We start from the raw sequence: 26,088 nt of genomic DNA on the forward strand, positions 1-26,088 counted from the left end.
GCAGTGCGACCAAAGGAGGCTCTGGCGGGCGGTGGAAGGTGGGCCTAAGCCCTGCCACGGGTCCCCCCCCTCCCCCCCGCTAGGCTAAGCTCCAGCTCTGGCTCCGCCCCGGCCGGAGGGGGCCCTGGTGGGCGGGGCGTGCCGCCGACCCGGCCCGCGAGGCGTCCTCGGCCCCAGCCCGCTCGAGGCGCGGCCTGCCCGCCCCAGTCGCCAGCGTTCCCTTTAAGCTTGGCCGGCAGGACAGCCGCAGCTCTCGCGGGATCGCGCGCTGCTATTCTCGCGAGAGAAGCCTTCGGCACCCATTGGCTGGGAGGGTTGAATGTAAGATGGCGCCTAGGGAGCTGTGAGGAGAAAATCCTGTCGGTCTTGGAGCAGCGACGGCCAGAACCGGGGCCCCCGGGCGGTGCGGCGGGGCCGGCGGGTAGAGCGGAGGCAGCGGCGGCGGTGACGTCGCCGGGTGAGGGCTCCGGTGGGGGGCGGGAAGGCGGTGAGGCTGCGGGGCCTGGGACAGCGGCCCACCCTACACAACGGCGGGCGGGCGGGGGCGGGCGGGCCGCGGCCGCTGGGCCCTGGAGACCTCGGGGCGGCTCCATAGCGGAGAAGGTCCCCGGGCCCGCGTGCCCCCGCCCCGGCGGTGGGGGAGGAGCGGGCCTGGGATTTGGGTGGGCGCGGCAGCGCGCGCACGCGCTCGCGCGCGCCCCCGAGCCCGTGTGTGCGCGCGCGCGCGTGTGTGTGCTTTTTTTTTTTTTCTTGCGCGCGGGCGCGGCCGGGGGTGCGCGCTGTACGGTCCTCCCGGGTGCGCGTGGCCGTCGACGTGCGCGTCCCCGGCCGCGGAGACAGTATTTTTTCGCTTCTCGGGAGCGGTGCGGCCCGGTGGACTAGAGCGGCTTCCCAGGGGCGCGCGCGTGCGCGCCCGCGCCCGCCCGCCCCGCCCGCGACCCCTCTTGTTTTGGGGCGCGCGCGCCCTGCTGTTGGTTGGTTGGTTGGTTGGTTGGTGCCGCCTCGAGAGCGCGCTGGGACGCGTCTGAGCCGAGGGGGGCGACAGACCGGCCGGCAGCTTTGCCCGCAGGGCCGGGGGGGGGGGCGGGTGGAGTAGGGGGGGGGGAGCTGGGTGTGTGTGCGTGGGGGGGAGCGGGAGAGGTTGAGGGTTGGGCCCTTCCTGCTGTGGTGACGTCCCCTTGGACAACCGAGGCCTAGGCCTGCGGAGAAACCTAGCGGCATTTTGCTGTCTGGACTTGGGGCTCCACTTCTAGGCGGGCGGGGGATTGCACGTTTCTCTTTCCGGGGGGGGGGAGTGGGGGGGTTGGGAATGCGGTTACCCGAAGGCTATCCTGGACGGGGTGGGTGCTTAGGGAGGGTTCTACTCTGTTTAGGAAACCCAGCCCTTATTGGTCAGATTGGGCACTGCCATCCCCCCCCCCCCGCGCTCCCCCCTCCCCCCCCAACACACCTCGGGTTTCCTCACCTTGCATTGGTGCTTTGGCATTGGTGCTTTGTGCCGGGTAGGGAAGGTTACCATAAGGGCTTTCCGTAGTACTTGCTTTCCTTCCATTAGAAACCAGTTCTTCCATAAGCGCAATTCATACACGTCACCTCTGTGCGCTCCGGAAGCAGATCCTCATCTGTGCATGATAGGAAAACTCTGGGCTCTAAAAATGCCACTTTGAGTTCTCAAAATGCAGCTTTTGTTTGTTTGTTTCTTTCTTTTTCTTTTTGTAATTTTGGTCGAGTGGATGGGAGTGGCCTTGTCTGTACCACGCAGGGCCTCATTGTTGTTATCTCAGCCAAAAAGTTACCTAGAAACATTTGTTGAGCCTGAAAGTCAGTGGTTTGTCTTCTACCTATCTACACGTAGATATATGCTTTGAAAAGTCTCTCACGGAAGTTAGAAAATACTGCCTGTGTGTCACTGTAAAAGTCCAGTGACTTCAGTAATTTCCAGCTCTTTCCCCCGCCCCCTTATTATTATTCCTGGGCCTTCCGCTGTGATTTGGTGCCTGTGGAGTTCCAGGTTCTTCCTAGAGAAATATGCACCATTTCCCCCCCCCCCTTTTCTTTTAAAGACAAAAGATCGAGTTTGCTTTACTAGCTTCATTAAGGTTGAGGAATAGAAAACTAAAAGGAGTAAAATTAACAACCAAATTTGATAATGATGGGGGTAATTTTTTATTGAGTGTATTTTTTTTAAAAAGCAAACTTAACACATGAGAGGCTGAGGATGGAAGGAACTTCTTTGTTCTATCTTCTTCAGAATGTTAGAAGTCTTGAGAACTCAGGACAAGCAAGCAGAAATACATGCAACATGGTGACTGGTGAGTCAATATCGTTCATATGCTGGAATATGTGTGCAGCTTTTTTTTTTTTTTTCCTGGTAATGAAACATTACAAACCCTGTTGGTCATTCTGGATGCAGTCTGCCAGAAAATGCTAAGTGCTTGCTGGAAGACTGAAGATGTGAGAGACTGCAGTTTTGAATCCAGCCAAAGTTTGTTGCTTGGACAGTGTTCTCTTAGAGTACAAGTTAATGTAATAAGCAGATTTTTGTATAGCAAAGCATCAGCTAAGGACCTAACTGGTTCTCTCAAAAAGCAGTTAGGTTTATCTAGAACATACATATACTTTTAGGTCTACTTGTTATGATTGAGATCTTTTAAATTTATTATTATTATTATTTTATTTTATTTTTTGAGGAGGGAGGATGGCAGTCTGGGGCTTGGACTCAGGGGCTTGGGCACTTTCCCTGACCTTTTGATCAAGGCAGGTGCTCTACCATTTGAGCCACAGCTCTACTTCTGACTTTTTGGTTGGTTAATTGGAGATAACAGTCTCTTGGATTTTTTTCACCCTGGGCTGGTTTTGAACTTTGATACTCAGATGTCAGAGCCTCCTGAGTAGCTAGGATTACAGGCATGAGCTACCAGTGCTCAGCTTAAATTGATTTTTGTAAATTACATTTTCATAAACTCACCAACTAAGATTTACCTTTTAGGTATCTTCTTGTCCTCTAGGATGAATTTGCATTCTTTGCCAAGAATTTATACAGTTCCACATCTCATTACAAGCTTATGTTGCTATTTCAAACAAAAGATCAAATAGTAACTGACTTGTAAGTTTGAATTGCTCTAAAAAGATAACCACAGTCAGGGTGTGATAGTCCTCCTTTCTGGAAGCATAATTAATAATCAGTGATGTCTTCCTTTAAGCTTGCATGCTTTCTTTTAGTTTAGTCAGTTGTGGTTTGTTCTTGGTGTGCCATGCTTGCTTGCTTCTTCTGCTGTTCAATGGCCACCCATTATCTGTGAGGGTCTTTCATTTCTGAATTGGCTTCAGAATGAGGTGTTACATAAACACCTGTTCTTCTCTATTACTTTGTTGCCATGTATTATGTTCTAGATACTTTTAAGTCCTTTCCTCCAGGGTTCATAGGGATGTTTCCTTTGTTTCCCCCTCATGGTGGACTGTGATTTTTTGTTTATGAATATATATATAATATGTATGTACATATATATTATATGTAGTATTCCTCCTGGTGTTGAGGATTAGACCTAAGGCCTAGCACATGCTGAGCATGTGCTCTACCCCTGATTATGATTTCTCTTGTTAAGCTGAAGCAACTGCATGAGAAAAAGATCATTTTTTTGCTTTGCTGCAATGTTTGCTTAAATGTGCCTTTGGTCGCACTGTTTTGGCCAGGGCAAAACTGTTAGGTTTTGTCAGAAAGCAGGTGCTTTTCTTTCTTTTTTCTTTTTCCTCTTATTAGTTTGTGAAATATTTATGTATATTATATTTGCAGCTATAATCTGTGTACAATTTAACTCAGTCTAACAACATTGTTAAGAAACAGAACAAGTACCATGAGTCCTCTTCTGGTTATAGCATGTTAATCCCTAGAGGCAAATGCAACTTTTTGGTTTGTTTCCAGTGCTGGGATTTGAATTTAGGACATCATACTTGCTTGTTTTGCTTGCACTCGCACCACTTGAGCCATGCCGCCAGCTTTGCTTTTTGCTGGTTATTTTGGAGGTAGAGTCTCTTGGACTTTTCTTCCTTGGTTCTTCTGATTTCAAACTCAGATCCTAGGATTACATGTGGGAGGTGTGGGATAATCCCATTCTTTCACTGTTTATATTTACTGCCTTTGTGTCCTTATAGTTCAGTTTTTATTTTTGAATTTTATATAAGTGGATCATGTTTTATTTTATTATTATTATATTTTTGCCAGTCCTGGGAACTCAGGGCCTGACCGCTGTCCCTGGCTTATTTTTGCTCAAGGCTAGCACTCTTTCACTTGAGCCACAGCGTCACTTCTGGCCATTTTCTATGTATGTGGTGCTGGGGAATCGAACCCAGGGCTTCATGTGTACAAGGCAAGCACTCTTGCCACTAGGCCATATTTCCAGCCCTCATGTTTTATTATCTTCCTTTTAGCATGTTTTTGAAATTTGTTATGTGCAACTATAGTCAATTCCCATTTCTATATCATATTGGTGTTTTGTTTTGTTTTTGGTTCGGTCATGGGGCTTGAGCACTGAGCCTGGGCCCTGTCCCTGAGCTCTTTAGCTCAAGGCTAGTTAGTGCTCTACCACTTGAGCCACAGTGCCACTTGTGGCTTTTCTGGTGGTTCATTGGAGAGAAGAGTCTCTCAGACTTTCCTGCCTGGTCTGGCTTTAAACTACCTCGGATCTCAGCCTCCTGAGTAACTAGGATTACAGGAGTGAGCCACCAACACCCAACTCATATTATTATTGGGTCATTACTGGGCAAGTGCTCTTTCACTGAGCTGAGTACCCAACCCAAGACTTTTTTTAAAAAATAAATTTGAAAATTATTTTTCAAACCAGATTTACTAAGCTATGAAGAACCATTGCTGAATAGATGCAAATCTTGTGCTTGAGGCCCAAGGAAGAGACAGGACTCTGAAGCTTCTTGGACTGTCTTTTTTTTTTTTTAATTTTTACTATTTATTTATTTTTATTTGTTTATTTTTTTGCCAGTCCTGGGGTGTGGACTCAAGGTCTGAGCACTGTCCCTGGCTTCTTTTTGCTCAAGGCTAGCACTCTGCCACTTGAGCCACGGTGCCACTTCTGGCCGTTTTCTGTATATGTGTGCTGGGGAATTGAACCCAGGGCTTCATGTATACAAGACAAGCACTCTTGCCACCAGGCCATATCCCCAGCCCCTGGACTGTCTTCTTTTAGTCCATTACAAATCCACCTGTTCAGCAGGGCTGTAAGAGGAATCTGGAAAAGAGGTATCAGGAATAAATGACCCAAGAAAGTTTGATTCTGATGAGTACTTAGATCATTTTCCTTTAGAATGGTCTCAGTGAAAAAAAGTGGTAGAATCGAGCCTTGAGCAAAAGAACCCTTGGAAACATCTTTGGCAATGATTATTGTTTTAGAATGACTTTCCATGTTACCATCTTATTCTAGTGATAAAATAGCTATTGTATAAGCTTATAGCTTATAGGGATTGCTCTGTTAGGTATTATGCCTATAGTAAGCTATAATATAAAACCAAATAGAGGGACAGATACCAGTGATCAGTTTGGGAATAGTGAAAAGTCCTCTAAATCTGTTGATAGGTTGCTGATTTGTCTTTATTGTAGTATAAAACAGTCTTACTCAAACTTTTAGAAGCAAATACATATTTTCAGATTGCCTGCCCTCTATGAACCCTAGTGTGTTTCCCTACCACTATTCTCATGTGACTCCCAAAAATTAGAAGTACTTGGCTATACCCACTGCTTCATATTTTCTAAAAGTTTAATTAGTTTACTACACTTTGCCAAGTTTTAAAAAATCTTTTTGTCCCTTTGGGGGTTTTAGAAATCAATGTCATAACTTTTTTTTCTTCCCCTTATCAGTTACCAAAGATGAGCCTTAATATTTTGTGAGCAGGCATCTTGAATTAATGAACAATTTCATTATTATGTAAGTCTTTGGTACTTGGTAGTTTTGTCTTAAAATGTTTCAGATTTTGAGTGGAAAATCTAAAATCAACAAGAATTGTTGTTCTGTTATTGCAAAGTAAACCTCTGTGTAGAAAAAGGTGATGTTTAGTTACAACTTTGGCTAATATAGTTTGTGGAAAATATAGGAAAATATTAAACAGGAACCCCCTCCCCATCCTCTGTGGTTCTATCTTTGCTAGTTAATGTTAGTTTTGATACTTTTTTTAAACCATTTTTCCCTTCCTAATACATAAGCAATAGCAAGATACATAATAAAATTGTGTTGTTGCCTCCCCCTTTTAAAAGTACATAGAATGTGTTTCTGTATCATTAACTTTTTTTTTTTTTTTTTTTTTTTTTGCCAGTCCTGGGGCTTGAACTCAGGGCCTGGGCACTGTCCCTCAGCTTCTTTTGCTCAAAGCTAGCACTCTACCACTTGAGCCACAGCGCCACTTCTGGTCTTTTCTGTACATGTGATGCTTAGGAATCGAACCCAGGGCTTTGTATATGCTAGGTGAGCACTCTACCACTAAGCCACATTCCCAGCCCTTTCATTTTTGTTGGTTGTAGGGTTAGAACTCTGGGCCTGGGTGATGTACCTGAGCTCTTCAGCTCAAGGCTCTACCACTTGAGCCACAGCATCACTTCCCCTATTTAAAAAAAAAAATCCCAAACTTTGTGTGTGGAATTGAAGTGAGAAATTCCTCCCATATTAACATGATTTTTTTTAAAGTTATTGTGATTATAGAAGAATCATTAGAGTCACACACAAAGAACTTTCAAGCAGTCCTTATTTATAGTAATTGGGTGTATGATAACAATGACATTGCAGTTTTGATGGCAAACAACTTCAATAACTCTTATTAAAGTACACTGAAATCTGTGCGTATTGGTTTATTCCTATAATCCCCGCAGTTTGGCCTACAACAGCAGTAATAATGAAAATAAGAACAGTGTGGGCTGTGTAGTGAGTTCCAGGCCAATTTGAGCATCACAATGAGACCTTGCCTCCAAAAAATTAAAATTTAAAAGCATATGGAGGGTTTGAAGATGGTAGCTAACCTATAGAGTACATGCTAAGCTGTAGGGCATACTCAAGGCCCTTGGTTTGATCCCAAACCCCACAAAAAGAGACACTTGGAACTGAAAAATTATTGATAAATGATACTCTGATCTTATGGTAGAGAGGGCTTTTATAAAAGTGGGGGTGGGGTGGCCAGGTGCTGGTGGCTCAAGCCTGTGATCCTAGCTACTTAGGAGGCTGAGATCTGAGGATCATGATTCAAAGCCAGCCTGAGCAGGAAAGTCTGCGTGACTCTTAGCTCCACTTTAACACCAAAAAGATGGAAGTAGAGCTGTAATGGTAGGGTGCTAGCCTTGAGCATGAAAGTTCAGGGACAGCACCCAGGCCCTGAGTTCAAGCCCCAGGATCGGCACCAAAAACAGTGGGGAAAAATAGTATTTGTGTGTATAAGCACAAGTGAATGTGTAAATATGTATTTTTTCCCCCCTTGATACTAGAGTTTGCACCCAGGTTCTTGGGCTTGCCAGGCTGGCTCTCAACAGCTTGAGCCTCACCACCAGCTCTTTATGTTTTGGTTAGTTATTAGGGTCTCCTGTTTTCGTCCAGGCCTGTCTGGGCTAAGATTCTACTCCTTATGGTTCCCATTTATTTGAGGGGTAGCTAAGATGGCAGGTACCCTTCACCAAGCTTATTTTGTTGACAAGGGAGATTGCATTTGTCCAAGCCGTCCTCAAACCAACAGTCTTATTTATTTATTTTTTTGTGTGCTGGTACTGGCACCAAGAAGGGAAAGAAGGGGGAGAGGGAGAACAGGAAAAGGAAAAAGGAAATTTCTAGCCTTTATCCTGATAACCAAAGGAAGCTTTAAATATTGAGTCAAAAGTTAAAAAAAAAAGGGGCTGGGGATATAGCCTAGTGGCAAGAGTGCCTGCCTCGGATACACGAGGCCCTAGGTTCGATTCCCCAGCACCACATATACAGAAAACGGCCAGAAGCGGCGCTGTGGCTCAAGTGGCAGAGTGCTAGCCTTGAGCAAAAAGAAGCCAGGGACAGTGCTCAGGCCCTGAGTCCAAGCCCCAGGACTGGCCAAAAAAAAAAAAAAAAGTTAAAAAAAAAATTGGCTCATTAAATGGGTCTCTGACTTCTGATAGCTAGGATTATAATCATGAGTCATCACGCCTGACCTTGTGTTCTTTATGAAGAAATATTTACTTTTGTTATAAAAGATTATTGGTGGTTCTATTCTGTGTGTGTGTGTGTGTGTGTGTGTGTGTGTGTGTGTGTGTGTGTGTGTGTGTTGGTATTAGGGGCTTTGAACTCAGGGCCTTGAGCTTTCTTTATTCATAGCTGACTCTCTCCCACTGGAATCATGCCTCCACTTCTGTCTTCTGGATGGTTAGTTGGAGATAAGAGTCTCTCAGATTTGTTTGCCTGGGCTGACTTCAGACCTGGAATCTCCTCAGATCTCAGTCTGCTGAGTAGCTAGGATTATTGGTGTGAGCCACCAGTACCCAGCACTATCTTCTTTTGCTTGTTTGATTTTTATTTATTTATTTATTTATTTATTTATTTATTTATTTATTTATTTATTTATTGGCCAGTCCTGGGCCTTGGACTCAGGGCCTGAGCACTGTCCCTGGCTTCTTCCCGCTCAAGGCTAGCACTCTGCCACTTGAGCCACAGCGCCACTTCTGGCCGTTTTCTGTATATGTGGTGCTGGGGAATCGAACCTAGGGCCTCGTGTATCCGAGGCAGGCACTCTTGCCACTAGGCTATATCCCCAGCCCTGTTTGATTTTTTTGAGATAATCTTGCCCAGGCTAGCCTTAGTCTGGGTGCTGGGATTACAGGTGCACCTGCAGTTGTGTGTGTGTTGATACTGGGACTTGAACTCAGGGCCTAGCACACATGGAGGATTTTTCACTCACAATTGGTGATCTACCACTTGAGCTACAATTCCACTTTTCCATCAACTATTTTTTTAAAAATCAGTTAACATATAACATAGAGCTGTGTGGGGTATTTTTCCTCAAGTATTTTTTCTAAGTGTCTTATATATTGGTCCTTGTACTGACTTGTCTATTACAGTTAAGATCAAGTTGAAATTTGAACCCAGACAATTTTTCTAGTGTGCTAGTAAGCCAAGGTTCAAAGGGATATGAGCCATTAGATGGCAAAATGAGTTAGTGTTTCCTTTTTCACCTATTCTTGTTTGAGATGGTGTCTTGCTATATAGTCCAAACTAGCTTATGACTCTAGAGCCTCCTGCTTCAACTTTTTTTTTTTTTTTTTTTTTGGTGTCAATCCTTAGGTTTGAATCCGTGGCCTGGGCACTGTGCCTGAGATTTTCTGCTTAAGGTTAGCATACTCATAGCTCCATGTGGACTTTTTTGGTAGCTAATTGGAGATGAGTCTTCTAGGTTTTCCTGCCTAGGCTGGCTTTGATCCGCAGCCCTCGGATCTGAGCCTCCTGAATAGTTAAGGGTTACAGGTGTGAGCCATCAGTGCCCAGCTCAGCTTTTTTTTTTTTGCCTGTCCTGGAGCTTGGAACTCAGGGTCTGAGCACTGTCCCTGTCTTTTTTTTTTTTTTTTTTTTGGCTCAAGGGCTAGCACTCTACCACTTGAGCCACAGCACCACCTGAGGAATCAAACCCAGAGCTTCATGCATGCTAGGCAAGTCTACCACTAAGCTATGTTCCCAGCCCCTTAACTTCTTTTGAGTATTGAAATTTTTAGGTATGCACCACCATGCCTGGCTTTTGTTTTGGTGTGGTGTTTTTTTGTTTTCTTGTTGAGGTCAAACTTGATCCTCAAACTTGATCTTCATGCCTTAGCCTCCTGAGTTCTTCGATTACAGATGTGTATCACCAACCTCTGCAAATTTTTGGCGTTTCTGATGGAAGATGAATAACAAGTCTCCTGTGTCTCGAAGAGATCTTGCCATAGCTCCATAGCATACTTGTCTCTACAATATAGGCCATAGTTAGCAGCAAAAACAAATCCAGTCAGTTGGAATCTTTGCTCCTGGCCCGCTTCTCCTTGTGTTATGGTCCTCTCTGTAATGATCAGAGCATAGTTTTGCATGTGACATTTACTGTCCTGTGCTTGGCTCTGCAGAGATGTGATTGGTCTAAGTGCTAGATGAGGAGTATGTTTCAGCGTGTTTATCCGGTACTGTGAAGCATGCTTTTGTTATTTTTGTTTCAGTGTGATATAGTTTGGTTTAAGAAATGTTAATGGAAACAATGTTCAAACACTATCAACTGATTTTAAAAAAGGTGGTATAATAGAACTGTTTTGGATTCCAGATCTATTCAGTTACCCTGAATACCCAGTGTGATGCCAGAGAGGGTTGCTTCTGTGCACTTCAACATGTAAAAAACAGTAGCATAATTTTGACTGCCATGTATTAATTTTATTTTTAGGAACCCTAAGGACTCTGCAATATGAATAATTCTCTGGAGAACACCATCTCTTTTGAAGAGTATATCCGAGTGAAGGCTCGGTCTGTTCCACAACACAGGATGAAGGAATTTCTGGACTCATTGGCCTCTAAGGGACCCGAAGCTCTTCAGGAGTTCCAGCAGACAGCTACCACTACCATGGTGTACCAACAGGGTGGGAACTGCATTTACACAGACAGCACTGAAGTGGCTGGGTCTCTGCTTGAACTCGCTTGTCCAGTCACTACCAGTGTTCAGCCCCAAACCCAGCAGGAACAGCAGATCCAGGTTCAGCAGCCGCAGCAGGTTCAGGTAAAAGCAGAATGTTTTGGTGTGGCCTGTTTATTTTATTTTTTGCCAGTCCTGGAGCTTGGATTTAGGAGGGCCTGGGCACTGCCCCTCAGCTTCTTTTTGTTCAAGGCTAGCACCCTACCACTGGAGCCACAGCGCCACTTCTGGCTTTTTGTGTATATGTGGTACTGAGGAATCGAACCCAGGGCTTCATGCATGCTCAGCAAGCACTCCACCACTAAGCCACATTCCCAGCCCAGTGCAGCCTGTTGAATATGTTTTATTTGCTAGCAGGGTTATGGCTAGAAGACATATTATATCTATACACTATGCAGATGCTAGGAATTCTTTCCAACAAGAGGAATCTTTGACTTGGTAGGGGTAGTATTGAGGTTTGAACTCAGGGCTTTGTGCTTAGCTCTGAAACTGTCTTGAAAACTGATCATGTCATAGTTAATGTGGATATTATTTTCTGTCACTGTAAACTGAAAAGACCATAGATACTTTATTTTTTTTCAGATAATTGAACATTATAGAAAGTAGAAGTTTGTCTGGGATTGGATTTAGATATGACAATTGTATCTGACTGAGGCTTCCCTTCTGTCTATGCCATGCCAACTTGAACAGAGATAGAGTATAACAAAGCTAGTTTTGACTCATTACTGATGGTATTGTGTGGAATTTGTTTTAAAATGAAAGGGCATTGGTGGCTTCTGCCTAAAATCCTAACAGGAGACTGAGATTTGAAGATTGCAGTTTGAAACCACCCTGGGCAGAAAAATCCATGTGATTCTTACAACTGCAATTAACCAGCAAAAGTCTTAGGCTGGAGGTATGTGGCTCAAGTGGTAGAGTACAAACCTTGAACAGACCCATTGAGAGAGTAAAACACTGAATTCAAGTACCTGTACCTGCACAAAAAGATGGTGGTGGAATGGAGGAGGTGTATTTTAGTAATCTTCACTTAGTTGTTTGGATACATAACTCAAGCTATAGATTTCTCGGTTGGTAGTTGCTGTTTTTAAGGTCTAAATTCAACCGTAATGCAATAGCAAGAAATAGTTTTTGTAAATGGTAGAGACTATTGTTTCACATAAGGATTCATACCGCACCACCTGTTTGGTTGTTGTTTTTATGTTGTGCTAGTCCTGGGGCTTGAACTCAGGGGCTTGTACTGGGGACTGTCCCTGAGCTTTTATGCTCATGGTTAGTACTCTACCATTTGAGCCACAGCTCCACTTTTAGCTTTTCAGTATTTAATTGGAGATAAAAGTATCACAGACTTTCAACCACAATCCTAAGATCTTAGCTTCCTGAGTAGCTAGCATTACAGACTTGAGCCATCAGTGTGTGGCTTCATCCTTTAAAAAAAAAAAATTATTTTGAGACCGAATCTTGCTGTGTAGCCTCTCTGATTGCCAAACTCAACATTGGCCTGGGGAAAAATCCCTAGTGCTAGAATTGCAGATGTGATATGTCCCACCACAGTGCAACCTCATTCTTATACATCTAGTTGTCCTTGATTGTATTTTGTTACATCTTTCCACAATTAGGTAAAGACCCTTGTTTTCTTTTACTTTTTTTTTTAAACCATTCTTTTCCTACTTTGGTAATTCTTAGCCTGTGGTTTGAGTAGTTTTGGTATGTATAGTTGATAGAAAACTTCTGTTGCACACTATATATAACTTCAGATGCTTTTGCATACTGAAATAAAAGTAATGACATAAATCACATTGTTACCAGAGATGTTTGATCTAGAATATATAGTAACCTTGTTTGGATAAACATCTGGTGTTGTATTTGTTTTTTTCAAACATACATATTCTAAATCAACACTTAAAAGATTCGTGAAACAGTATCTGCATTTTTTTAAAAAAAATTTTAATTTTGTGGCCAGTCCTGGGCCTTGGACTCAGGGCCTGAGCACTGTCCCTGGCTTCCTTTTGCTCAAGGCCAGCACTCTGCCACTTGAGCCACAGTGCCACTTCTGGCCGTTTTCTGTATATGTGGTGCTGGGGAATCGAACCCAGGGCCTCATGTATACGAGGCAAGCACTCTTGCCACTAGGCCATATCACCAGCCCAGTGTCTGCATTTTTAAATAGTGAAGATGGGTGCTGACTGGTTGTGATTCTGAGAACTTTGTCTTTACCACATTTTCTGCTTACTGTTCATGGTAGAAGATAGGTTTGATCCTGATCATATTGTATTTTAGCTTTATACAACTAGATCACTAATTTCATAGATACTCTACGTCTAAATATACACTTAGGGGTTACACAGTTGAACTTCTGTATCAATGTACAAAAAACAAAAAGTGTTCATTTTCAAAGAGAAGTTCAAAAATGGGCAATATGTTACAATATTTCCTACTTAGTTGATAGTTTTCCTTGTTCTCTCAGCTAGATATGTCTTACTGATTGCAGTGTGATATTGAATCATTTTTCATCTCTTTTGGGGGATTGTGGCCTTGGGTATGGCAGCCTCCCCCCTCCAACCCCCCCACATTGCATAATGCCCTACGATTGCTCTCTCTCGAGGGTCTGAAATCTCATTGCTTTCCTGCCTTGCTCACTGGTGAATCTCATTGCTTGCAGGTACAGGTGCAGGTACAGCAGTCTCCGCAGCAAGTCTCAACTCAGCAACTCTCCCCTCAGTTCACCGTTCACCAGCCTGCGGAGCAGCCCATCCAGGTGCAGGTGCAGATCCAGGGCCAGGCGCCACAGTCAGCAGCCCCCTCCATCCAGACCCCATCTCTGCAGAGCCCCAGCCCCTCCCAGCTACAAGCAGCCCAGATCCAGGTGCAGCATGTGCAGGCGGCCCAGCAGATCCAGGCGACAGAAATCCCGGAGGAGCATATCCCACATCAGCAGATCCAGGCTCAACTGGTGGCTGGCCAGTCTCTTGCTGGGGGTCAGCAGATCCAAATCCAGACCGTGGGTGCCCTTTCCCCACCACCATCCCAGCAGGGCTCCCCCCGGGAAGGGGAGCGGCGGGTTGGTGGCACAGCCAGTGTCCTCCAGCCAGTGAAGAAACGCAAAGTGGACATGCCCATCACTGTGTCCTACGCCATCTCAGGGCAGCCCGTGGCCACCGTTCTGGCTATTCCACAGGGCCAGCAGCAGAGTTATGTGTCTTTGAGGCCAGACTTACTGACAGTAGACAGTGCTCACTTGTACAGTGCCACTGGGACCATTACTAGCCCTACAGGAGAAACTTGGACCATCCCGGTTTATTCTGCCCAGCCCCGGGGGGACCCTCAGCAGCAAAGCATTACACACATTGCCATTCCCCAGGAAGCCTACAATGCAGTTCACGTCAGTGGCTCCCCCACAGCCCTGGCCGCTGTAAAGCTGGAGGATGACAAGGAGAAGATGGTGGGCACCACGTCTGTAGTGAAAAACTCCCATGAAGAAGTAGTGCAGACCCTTGCAAACTCTCTCTTTCCAGCACAGTTCATGAATGGCAACATCCACATTCCAGTGGCTGTGCAGGCCGTAGCAGGCACATACCAGAATACAGCTCAGACTGTTCATATATGGGACCCCCAGCAACAGCCACAGCAGCAAACCCCTCAAGAGCAGACGCCGCCGCCGCCACCACAGCAACAGCAGCTCCAGGTCACTTGCTCAGTAAGTGCGACAACCTGTAGGACATTGTGCTTCCTCAGGGCCCAGTGCAACACAGAAATTGTCGGTTAGCCTCTGATTTGTTGGATGCTGTGATTTTAGTCTTAACAGTGAAGAGAATTCCTATTTGGGGGAAGGAGGAAAAGCAGAAGATGAGTTTAAACAACAGACAGGTTTATCGTAGTATCTGGAGGTCAATTAAATGGACCATGACTGTTCTGCAGTGTCTTGTTGTTGCTTTGTTTGGTGGTTTGCTAGTTTGGTTTGATTTAATTGTTTGCTGAGATTTCTTGGCTCTGCGTCCTAAGAAGCTGGGGTAAAAAGTGTGTATCATATTTAAGAGAGGTCAGAGATATAAATAGATTTGTCTGTTTGGGCTGTTAGTAGGCTTTCCAGTGTATCCAAAAAGGATACCCAACAGAAACTCTGTATCTTATCTAATAGATGAGATACAGAATCTTTAGAATGGGATACAGTATCTAGTCTCCTGGGAATGCTAAAGGTAACAAGCCTCAGTTGGGATTCCTGTGAGAGAGTATATGTAAACAAGTGAGATATATAAACTCAGTTTATATAAATGGTTTATTAAATGAAGGCTGACCAAGTGGTTTCTCTACAAAATTTAGATGACTTTGTTAAGGACCTACCAAATAACTATCAACCTGGAAGTAGGCAAAAATTCTTGTTCCACTTAGGTTAGAGTCTACTTGTGAGAGTAAGAATAGGATTTCTATTCCTTGAAATGATACGGCACATAATCAAGAATAACATTAGCCAGGTGCCCAGTGGCTCATGCCTATAATCCTAACTACTTAGGAGGCGAAGCATTGCCGCCGTTTAGAGCCAGCCTGGGTAGGAAAGTCCATGAGACTCTTATCTCCAATTAACCACCAAAAAACTGCAAGTGGCACTCTGGCTCGAGCAGTAGAGTGCTAGCCTTGAGCTGAAGAGCTCAGGGACAGTGCCCAGGACCAGAGTTCAAGCCCTACAACTGACCAGAAAAATGACATTGATTACCAGTTGCTCATGCCTATAATCCTAGCTACTCTGAGATCTGATCATCTTGATTCATGATTCCAAGCCAGCCCTGTCAGGCCCTTATTAGAGCTAAACGTCCAGAGATAAGTGTCTGCGACTCATTTCCAATTAACCAGCAAAAGGCTAGAAGTGGAAGTGTGACCTTGAATTAAAAAGCCAAGCACGTGGGCTGAGGATATGGCCTAGTGGCAAGAGTGCTTGCCCCGTATACATGAGGCCCTGGGTTCAATTCCCCAGTACCACATATATAGAAAATGGCCAGAAGTGGTGCTGTGACTCAAGTGGCAGAGTGCTAGTCTTGAGCAAAAAGAAGCCAGGGACAGTACTCAAGCTCTGAGTCCAAGCCCCAGGACTGGCCAAAAAAAGCCAAGCAGTTGGGACTGGAGGCATGGCTCAATTAGTAGAGCTGCTAGCCAATGAATAAAAGCATCAGTTACTGAGATTGGACCTAAAAACAAGACCCTGACTTCAAATCCTGACACAAAAGCTTAAATAATATAGAAAGATCATCTGCGACTAGAGGGCCCCAAAATACAAATTAATAACAGAAAAAGCACAAAAGAGACATAAAGTACAATTTCAGCAAAGCTGAAAGGAAACCTAATACGCTCCATCTCTGTACAAAAGCTGAGCACAGAGCTGGGCACCTCTCTGACTTGTCATTTCTGCATACAGTCAGTTCTACATACCTCCACTTGATCCCTCTTGTCCGAGGGGTGCTTTTTTTCTTTTTGATGGAATGTTAGTTGCTATGTTGGCCAGACCTGCCTTCAACTCTGGGGTTCAATGATCCTCAGGCCTCAGCCTCTCAAGTCGCTGGAACAACACCTGCAAACCACCACACCTGGCTTCACTTTTCTTTTTGAGTCATGTTGGGTGAGCAATAACCTTTCTGTGAGCAGATCATCCAGGCCTGTTTGATTTCATCTCATAGCAATACATAATACAACAAGCCACGCTTCCCATACTGAAATTCTTTCCAGGGATTCTGTGGTAATATACATTCCTACTTTTCTTCCACCAAGCTTGATTTTTTTTTCTTTCCCAGTTCAAGTTAATGATAAGTACTTAAATGTATGGAAGGGCTCCTAAGAGGGGAAGGCTTGCTTGGTACAGTGATTGAGATCTGTGTTGTCAGTAATTTTCAACCTGGGTTGTATCTCTGCCATTCATAGACATTAGACACGTGTGAAATATTTTGGGTTGTCATGCTATTCAGGAATGTTACCTTTAGTGAGTGGGAAACATAATAAAGCATGCTAAAAAGTGAATCAAGAAGCAGTGCACCACATGCTGTGGTCCCTGCCTGTGTATGCTATCAGACGCCTACTTCCCAGCATGAGAAATATGTATACCATTGAACACAAAGTACCCAGAGGACTCTGGGTAGTCATTCTGAGCAGGGAAGATGATGAATGTCTATTTTGGGTACTACTGGGCTTTGAATTTGGCCTCAGTGCTCTACCAGAGTTTTTTATTTTTTTTCCTCTTTAGATGATGTTTGAGAAGGAGATAATGTACTGGAGGTATGTAGTAACCACTGGGTATTTTAATGGGAGATCTAGCTTGCAGATGGATTCTACAAACATGGAAATCCATTCTAGAACATGGCTGAGACTTAGCTGGGAAAATGTTTAAAGGAAAGGAATAATATGTCTACAGTGCTGATCCAGGGTTGACAGTCATTTGAGTGCTTTACTGAGACAAGCCCAAGGCAGATAGAGAAAGTGGTGCTTTATATCCTAGAGAGGTCCAAGAGAATGGGGTATCAGGAAGCTGAGCAGAATATAAAACAATGTTATGTCGTTGTTGGATGCTAGGAAGATTCAGTAGTTTCAGGACCAAAGCACCATTATATGTGACATTTTTATTGCTGTAATTTTTTTTGGGGGGGGGGCGGGGAGAGTGCAGTTCCTGGGGCTTGGACTCAGTATCTGGATGTAGTCCCTGAGCTTTTGTGTTCAAAGCTAACATTCTACCACTTGAGCCACAGCTCCACTTTCAGCTTTTTGCTAGTTATCTGGAGGTAAGAGTTTCATGGACTTCCCTGCCCAGACTGGCTTCAAACCTCCATCCTCTCAGATCCTAAGTAGTTAGGATTACAGGCATGATCCACCAGCTCCCGGTTTGTTACAGTAATTTTTTTTTTACAGAAGTTGGGTACAGGATGGAAGGCGATGGTGACAATAACAGTGGGAGTTAACTGACAGGATAACCAAGGTCCATTTCTCTGGTAGTCAAAAGGGATTTGAGCTGAATGCTGGATGACAGACTCAGGCCTGTAACCCTAGAGACCTGGAGGATCAAGGGTTAAAGCCAGCCCAGGCAGAAAAGTCCAGGGGACTCCATCTCCAGTTAGCCAGCGAAAAGCCAGGCTGGCTGGGGCTGGGAATGTGGCTCAGTGGTAGAATGCTTGCCTCGTATACATGAGACCCTGGGATTGATTCCTCAGCATCACATATATAAAAAAGGCCAGAAGTGGCACTGTGGCTCAAGTGGTAGAGTGCTAGCCTTGAGCAAAAGAAGCCAGGGACAGTGCTCAGGTCTTGAGTTCAAGTTCCATGACTGGCAAAAAAAAACAAAAGCACAACAAACAGACTCTAGAACCAGCAAATAACACACAAAAGAGGGGTTGGAAACCTGAAGGTAGCATAGTGAATCAAAGGTCTGTAAAACTCAAAAGTTGGTATTGGAGATATATATATATATATATGCCCAGAGTTCAAGCTCCATGGCCAAATGAGAAAAAAGAGTCTTAAAGATATTCCTGCCCACTGGGGATATGGCCTAGTGGCAAGAGTGCCTGCCTCTTATACATGAAGCCCTCGGTTTGATTCCCCAGCACCACATATACAGAAAATGGCCAGAAGTGGCTCTGCGGCTCAAGTGGCAGAGTGCTAGCCTTGAGCAAAAAGAAGCCAGGGACAGTGCTCAGGCCCTGAGTCCAAGGCCCAGGACTGGCAAAAAAAAAAAAAGATATTCCTGCCCAGACTGGCTTTAACTACACTCCTCAAATCTCAGCCTCCTAGCTAAAACTGTAAGCATGAGCCACTGGTACCTGGCCCAGTTTTCTATTGAGCTAGGCTCTCACTGACTGCTTTTGCTTAGGCTGAACAGTAATCCTCACAATCTGCCCCTACATAACTGAGATTAGATTAGAGGTTTGCTCCTACACCTTGCTCAGCACCATCATCCTTTTCATTCTCTTTTTCTTTCTTTTTGCCAGGCCTGGAGCTTGAACTCAGGGCCTGGGCACTTACTGTCCCTGAGCTTCTTTTGCTCAAGGCTAGCACTTGAGCCACAGTGCCACTTCTGGCTTCTTCTGTGTATGTGGTACTGAGGAGTGGAACCCAGGGCTTCATGCATGCTAGGCGAGCACTCTACCACTGAGCCACATTACCAACCTTCTTTTCTCTTTTGACATGCTGGGAATCAAACTTTCCCATGCCTTGTACATGCTAGGCATGTGTGTGCCACTAATGTATTTTCCCAGCCCAGTTATAATTGAAGTAGATGGGAAAATAGATTGATTTACTTGGCTGTCTGTATACTTATTCAGCATTTTTCTGTTAACTCTTTATTTAAACATACATTAAAATGTTTCTAGTCTTGATGAACATGTTTAGTGTCTGCTTTGTAGTCCATTTGCATTAATGTAGCATACTTTGTCTACTCAGTCTCGTTTATTTTGAATTATTTATTTTAGGTTTTTCTGATTTATGTATGTATTTACATATATATGTACACACGTGTACATATATATATGCAATGTGTATATACCTTTTTTCTAGTACTGGAGATTGAACCCAGGGTTTTGTGCATGTTAGGCAATCACTTTACCTATAGCTATGCCTATTGAACCCTCTGCAATATGTGTGTGTGTGTGTGTGTGTGTGTGTGTGTGTGTGTGTGTGTGTGTGTGTTACTGGGGATCAAAACCCAGGACGTTGCACTTGCTAGGCACCTGCTTTGCCACTGAGCTACCTCCCAGTCTTCTGCAATATACATTGATACATGAAGTATGTTCTCTTTGTTTTAGTGGTTTCCTTAGAGTTGAGGTCAAAACATTTTTTGAGACCTGATGCACAATGCCAAAAACATTATATTGTTAATCTCCCTGTTTAATTGTATCAAAGCTAATAAGACAAAATGTGTCAATCATACCTACTCAGGAGGCTGAGATCTAAAGATGGCTTGTGGTTTGAAGCTAGCCCAGATAGGAATGTCCATGAGGCTCTTCTCTCCAATTAACTACCAGAAAAGGATGGAAATGGAGCTGTGGTTCAAGTGGTAGAGCACTAGCCATGAGCAAGAAAGCTCTCAGGGTCATTATGCCTAGGCTGTGAGTTCAAGTCCCAAGATCAGCTCAACAACAAAAAGATACCTAATTTTTTATTGTGAGAAAATTAAAGTACAACTAAGTTTAAGAATCATCGCTATGGGGGCTGGGGATATGGCCTAGTGGCAAGAGTGCTTGCCTTGTATACATGAGGCCCTGGGTTCAATTCCCCAGCACCACATATACAGAAAATGGCCAGAAGTGGCGCTGTGGCTCAAGTGGCAGAGTGCTAGCCTTGAGCAAGAAGAAGCCAGGGACAGTGCTCGGGCCCTGAGTCCAAGGCCCAGGACTGGCCAAAAAAAAAAAAAAAAAGAATCATTGCTATGGTCACCAAAAATGTGATCTGCGGATTAACTCCTAACCCCTTGGTTCAACTTGAGAGCTTGTTAGACATGTAGAATCCCTGGTCTAACTCATTACCTTTTTCAGTCAGTGTATGCATTTCAATAAAATCCCCAACTCCGAGTGCTATTGGCTCACACTTGTAATCATAGTTACTGCGAAAGCTGAGATTTGAGGATTGCAGTTTAATGCCAACCTGGGCAGGCAAACTCAAAAAGCTCTTATTTCCAGTTAACACTAAGAAGCTGGAAGTGGAGATTTGGCTCAAGTGGTAGAGTACCAGCTGGGGCAAAAAAAAACCCTAAGCAAGAGCTTGAGGCTCTGAGTTCAAGCCCCAGGACTGATATGTGCACACGCACGTACATACACACACACACACACAATCCATTGTTGATTTATTGGGAAGCAGTGCACTGAGCCAATACTCTCAGCAGTTACATCAGGAAACTTTCTTGGAGAAGTTTAGAAAGACTGATAACCTGATCTCTACCCTAGTGAGAGATTTCAGGGCAAGCCTCCATGTTGGTGTTCTTAAATGAGGCTCAAATTGCAGGCAGGGCTCAGCTGAGTTGTATTGCTGCCTTTGCTGTTCCTACAGTAGGAGTAGAATTCCAAAACTTCTTGAAAGTAGGACAGCAAGAAGAGATTGTGTGTGTGTGTGTGTGTGTGTGTGTGTGTGTGTTTGTGTGTGTGTGTGTGTGTGTGTGTTTTGCTTAGGGCCTGGGTGCTGTCCCTAAAATTTTGTGCTCAAGGCTAATGGTCTGCCAGTTGAGCCACAGCTCCATGTCTGGCTTTTTGGTTTGTTATTCGGGGATAAAGAATCTTTGCCAGGTGCTGGTGGCTCACGCCAGTAATCCTACATTCTCAGGAGGTTGAGATCTGAGGATCATGGCTCAAGGCCAGCTAGGACAGGCAAGTTTATGAGATTCCAATCTCCAGTTAACTACCAAAAAGTCAGAAGTGGAGCTGTGGCTTAAGTGGTAGAGCACAGGAACAGCACCCAGGCCCTGAGTTCAAGTCCCGAGACCTACATAGGCCAGCTTTAAAACGTGATCCTCAGATCTCAGCCTCCTGAGCAGCCAGGATTACAACAGGCATGAGCCACAGGCTCCTGGCTTCATGAATCCTAAGTAACATTTTGGTGGCAATTGTGCCCAAGAATCTAATGCAGAATAGTATTGACACATTTTTATGGTTTCTGTCTCATAGGCTCAAACGGTTCAGGTTGCTGAAGTTGAACCACAGTCACAGCCACAGCCTTCCCCAGAACTTCTGCTACCCAATTCTTTGAAGCCCGAAGAAGGACTTGAAGTGTGGAAAAACTGGGCCCAAACCAAGAACGCTGAACTAGAGAAAGATGCTCAGAACAGATTGGCACCTATTGGGAGTGAGTGTTTGGGAGATAGTGGTGGGTGGTATGTGTCTAACATACCGGAAACAAGAAAGGAAAGTCGATCCCCGGTGCTGAGAACTAGAACACATCCTCAGAAATACACTTTGTACAATCTGAGTTTCTAGTGTTAACCTAGGAGAAACTAGGGAAGACTGACTTCCAGGAAGAAATAGGAAACAATTGTGTGTTCATGCCTTTTCTTTCTTAGCTTCATAACTTGCTCATGTTACAAGGAGGATATTGTAGAGTGGTTTTTGGTTTTTATTAGTTTGTTTTTTGCTTCTTGGCCCCAGTAATAATTTTATGATATATAGGCAAGATGGGTTATTGAAATGAAACTCAGGCAATAGCATATATGATCACTGCCTTAGTAGGCCAGTACTGATCACAGATAGAAGTGGCCATTTATATCCCAGCATGGTGATGCATGATATCTGCTCTGAGGCCCCCTTTCAGGAATATGAGCTATCAGTACACAGACAATTGTAGCCAGGACCCCCATTCATCCTTTCTTGTGTCACAGGGCGCCAATTGCTACGGTTCCAGGAAGATCTCATCTCCTCTGCTGTGGCGGAGTTGAATTATGGGCTCTGTCTAATGACACGGGAAGCTCGAAATGGAGAAGGTGAACCTTATGACCCAGATGTACTCTACTATATTTTCCTGTGTATTCAGAAGGTAGGAAACAGATCCTCACAGGACCAGCTTGGAGCTGGGCTCCCACCGGGTATTTGCTGGTTAGTCAAGTCAGGAAAATGACAAGAGGCAGCTCTCTTTGAACTTTATAGTGAATTTTATTTTATTTTATTTATTTATTTTTGCCAGTCCTAGGGCTTGAACTCAGGGCCTGAGCACTGTCTCTGGCTTCGTTTTGCTCAAGGCTATCACTCTGCCAACTTGAGCCACAGCACCAGTTCTGACCTTTTCTATATATGTGGTGCTGAGGAATCGAACCTAGGGCTTCATGTATACGAGGCAAACACAAATAAATTTTCTTTTAATTGCAAAGACCTATTCCCTTCTGGAAACAAAACAAGCAAATGTCTTTTTCTTTCCTTCCCTCTCTCTGTCTTTTTCTTTCTCTTTCTCTCATTCTTTCTCCTGTTCCCTCCCTCCCTTTCTCTTTTCTCCCCTCCCCTCTCCCCCCTCACTACCCTTTTCCTTCCTTCCTTCCTTCCTTCCTTCCTTCCTTCCTTCCTTCCTTCCTTCCTTCCTTCCTTCCTTCCTCCTTCCCTTCCTGCCTTCCTCCCTTCTCCCAACCTAGGAACCCTGTGAGATACTCTATATGCTCTGTCTCTTGCTCTTTCCTGTCCTAGAAGACAAGCACAGTAGTGAGCCACCCAAGTTTGAAAGACTTGGCCATGCATGTGTTACAGAATCCCCTAGTAAGAGGCTGACTTGAGGACCCTACTCATGATTTGTTGCTACAAGATGATGCCTTGCAAAGCTTGAGGAAATAGCCTTAGCAAATTCTCCCTCCTAGACCTTGCTCTCCATTCACAGGACTTGAAATGCCATGTACTGGTGCCTTATTTGGTTGCGGGGAGCATGGGTAGGAATAGGTGCTGGTGGGAAGATATTTATTTCTCCTGAAAGCCTTACTCAAGAATCTTAACAGTAACTTTTATGAATTGTTTTTCCTTAGTATCTTTTTGAGAACGGAAGGGTAGATGACATCTTCTCTGATCTTTATTATGTCCGATTCACGGAATGGCTACATGAGGTTCTGAAGGACGTTCAACCCCGGGTCACTCCACTTGGTAAGAAGAGTTCCATTGACATTGGGATTCTTTTCCACTTGGGTTTTTAACGGGTAATCAGCTTCTGTGATTGGCTGTGATTATAATGTGTGGGTTTGTTTTAGTCCTCATTGAGTTTTATGTTTATTTTTCTGTGGACTCCATTTTCATTGGTGGGATTAAGAAAACAATAAAGTTTTGGAAAGCTAACCAGCCAGAGGCAGCAGGTGGCACGGGAACCATGTTCCAAGCATTTCTGATATTGCTTCTAGGAGATGACTTTTCCCAAGGGCTGGCTAGTGTTTTAATTCTACGTTGGGTTCTTCAAGCAATTTTCCAAGAGCAGAAAAGTGTTTCCCATTGCTGCTGTGCCACAAAATAGCTAATGGATGAGGTAGAATAAAGCCAGAGTTGCCTTAAGGGGATGTAAGTACACTAAGTAACAAAATTGCAGCTTAGGCAAGAATAGGAAACAGAACTAGTTCTTTCGTTGCTTGCCTAGGTAACTCTGAACCCGGCCAGGCCTGTTGGTCTCTACCATTAGTCCCAGGCACATTTTGATCATGGAGTCTGTCAAAGGGACTCAGACCAAATACGACTTCGGTGTAGTTGTGACTGCCCAAGGCCTTTGTTCAAACCATTGGCTTTGCCTCTGCTGATGTCTAGGTTTGCTACTGGAACTAGAATTTTAAGTAACAGCTGTCCTGTTGGGAGAAACTTGTAGTATCAGTCTTCCCTTTCTCTCGAGAAGGGATGAAAATGGACTTGCTTTCCAGAGATGGTAGACAGGAGAAAGCGCTTAATAAATACAAAGAGGTGTAGGTATATACAATGTCTTTGGGCCCTGGACATCTTGAAAATCGGAAAGCTCTCTTGGGGTCAGCACGTATATGTAGAGTTTGGATTATAGTTTTATGTGTTTCATTGTCTCTCAGGGTGGTCCTTTTGCCCTGTGTTCGCCTTGTATCACAGCAATCATTCAAGGCAATTGGTTCTCCAAGATCACAGCAGCACCCCTTGAACTTCTTAGACATAACTGCTCATTCTCAGATACCACCCCAGGAACTTGGGCCGAGGCCTGGCATCTGTGTTCCCCACGAGCCTTCCAGATTATTTTTGCCATACCCTACAGAGACTTCCTTGCTAGAACTCAGGCTCCTGTGTAGTTCTCACACCTTCCCCCACGGGACTGCCCAGTTATTGTAGCGGTGCTTTATTCCTCCTAGGCTATGTTCTGCCCAGCCATGTGACTGAAGAGATGCTGTGGGAGTGTAAACAACTTGGGGCACACTCCCCTTCCACCTTGCTGACCACTCTCATGTTCTTTAATACCAAGTAAGTGCCACTGGTGGTGTCTGCTCAGTAAAGATTACAACCTCAAGAAGGGCTTCTGGATTCTTCTGACATACATTTGAGAACCTTTGAGCCCCACTTAGCAGTATTTTGTGTGTTTCCATACCCTTATTATCCATCTTTTTATAGCCTTTAGGTTTTGGGGTTTTTTTTGTTTTTTGCCAGTCCTGGGGCTTGAACTCAGGGCCTGAGCACTGTCCCTGGCTTCATTTTTGCTCAAGCTGGCACTCTACCTTTTAAGCCACAGCGTCACTTTTTCTATATATGTGGTGCTGAGTAATTGAACCCAGGAATTCTACCACTAGGCCACATTCCCAGCCCCAGCTGTTAGTATTTTTAAATTTTTTATGCTGGTCCTTGGTCTTGATTCACAAGGGTAGTGTTCTACCACTTGAACCACAGCTGTACTTCCAGATTTTTGCTGATTAATTGAAGGTAAGAGTATCATGGATTTTTTTCCTGCCCAAGCTGGCTTCAAACCCTGATCCTCAGGTCTCAGCCCTCTGGAGAGTGCTTGGTGATAGGCCTGCCCCGATCCTGGGAACTGGGAACTGGGAACATGGGAGTGGTCCCTCTGAGGCTTCAGTGGTTAGAGGGTGAGTCATCTTATCCTCCTGGTACCCCTCCCCCTCCCTTGCTTCCACTTGTGGTCCAGGTACTTCCTGTTGAAAACAGTGGACCAGCACATGAAGCTGGCTTTCTCCAAGGTCTTGCGACAGACGAAGAAGAACCCCTCTAATCCCAAGGATAAAAGCACGAGTATCCGGTACCTGAAGGCCCTTGGGATACACCAGACTGGCCAGAAAGGTAGGGGAAGGAAGCGGGGATAGAAGCCAGAGGTGCTCCTTGTCTTTGTGGAGCTCGTGATGAGTGTGAAGTTTGGGGTTTGTTGGATAGAAATTCTCCCCTCCCTTCTCCTCAGCCCCAAACATTTAAACTTCTCTCCTAGAAGCTGGGAAACCCCAGAGAAGATAGCCTCTTCTTAGTCACCTCATCCTTTGTTCCGTCCTTCCCACCAAGAATTTCCTACTTGGGGTGGCTCAATGCCAAAGGTTCCTGGTGTGGGCCTGAGATAAGACCCGGTGCCAGGTCTATGGTGTATGTGTGTGTTGGGGGGGGTGTTTTGTAGTTACAGATGACATGTATGCAGAGCAGACAGAAAATCCAGAGAATCCACTGAGGTGTCCCATCAAGCTCTACGACTTCTACCTCTTCAAATGGTGAGGAGGAGATTTATGCATTGCCGAAGTGTGTGTGTGTGTGTGTGTGTGTGTGTGTGTGTGTGTGTGTGTGTGTCCATCCTTGGTGCATATCATTCTCTAGTCCCAGTGAGACTAAAATTGCCCTTAAAAGTCTAAACACAGAAACACCTTGGTTGGTGTTTTCCAATGCCATGCGTTGTGATCTCAAAGGAGGTCCCTGAAACCTGCCAGCTCATCTTTCGTGGAGGAGGGATGCATACACAGAACACTTGAATCACATACTGCACCGTGCTGGCTGGCTCTGACCTTTGGTCAGCGCTACCCTCAACCCCGTTGAGCTGTAC

The 26,088-nt window shown here is 44.7% G+C and overlaps 1 protein-coding gene across 4 annotated transcripts in view; it reads left to right on the forward strand.

The window, feature by feature from the left end:
* The first annotated feature begins 291 nt into the window (after positions 1-291).
* Positions 292-26,088, forward strand: part of Qrich1 (glutamine rich 1) — a 28,679-nt gene continuing 2,882 nt past the window's right edge. The window contains exons 1-10 of one of the 4 annotated variants that reach the window (XM_048334818.1): positions 292-457; positions 2,252-2,312; positions 10,402-10,731; positions 13,307-14,341; positions 21,267-21,444; positions 21,974-22,128; positions 23,096-23,210; positions 24,416-24,524; positions 25,198-25,349; positions 25,672-25,762. In XM_048334818.1, coding sequence (XP_048190775.1) covers positions 10,423-10,731; positions 13,307-14,341; positions 21,267-21,444; positions 21,974-22,128; positions 23,096-23,210; positions 24,416-24,524; positions 25,198-25,349; positions 25,672-25,762 — 2,144 coding nt within the window. In that variant the 5' untranslated portion in view covers positions 292-457; positions 2,252-2,312; positions 10,402-10,422. Of the gene's footprint in view, positions 458-702; positions 975-1,434; positions 2,313-10,401; positions 10,732-13,306; positions 14,342-21,266; positions 21,445-21,973; positions 22,129-23,095; positions 23,211-24,415; positions 24,525-25,197; positions 25,350-25,671; positions 25,763-26,088 lie in introns of those variants that run through there. The other 3 variants (XM_048334819.1, XM_048334815.1, XM_048334816.1) reach the window with 3 other exon arrangements.

Source organism: Perognathus longimembris, chromosome 26, assembly GCF_023159225.1.
Source record: "Perognathus longimembris pacificus isolate PPM17 chromosome 26, ASM2315922v1, whole genome shotgun sequence".
Taxonomy (NCBI): Eukaryota; Metazoa; Chordata; class Mammalia; order Rodentia; family Heteromyidae; genus Perognathus; species Perognathus longimembris.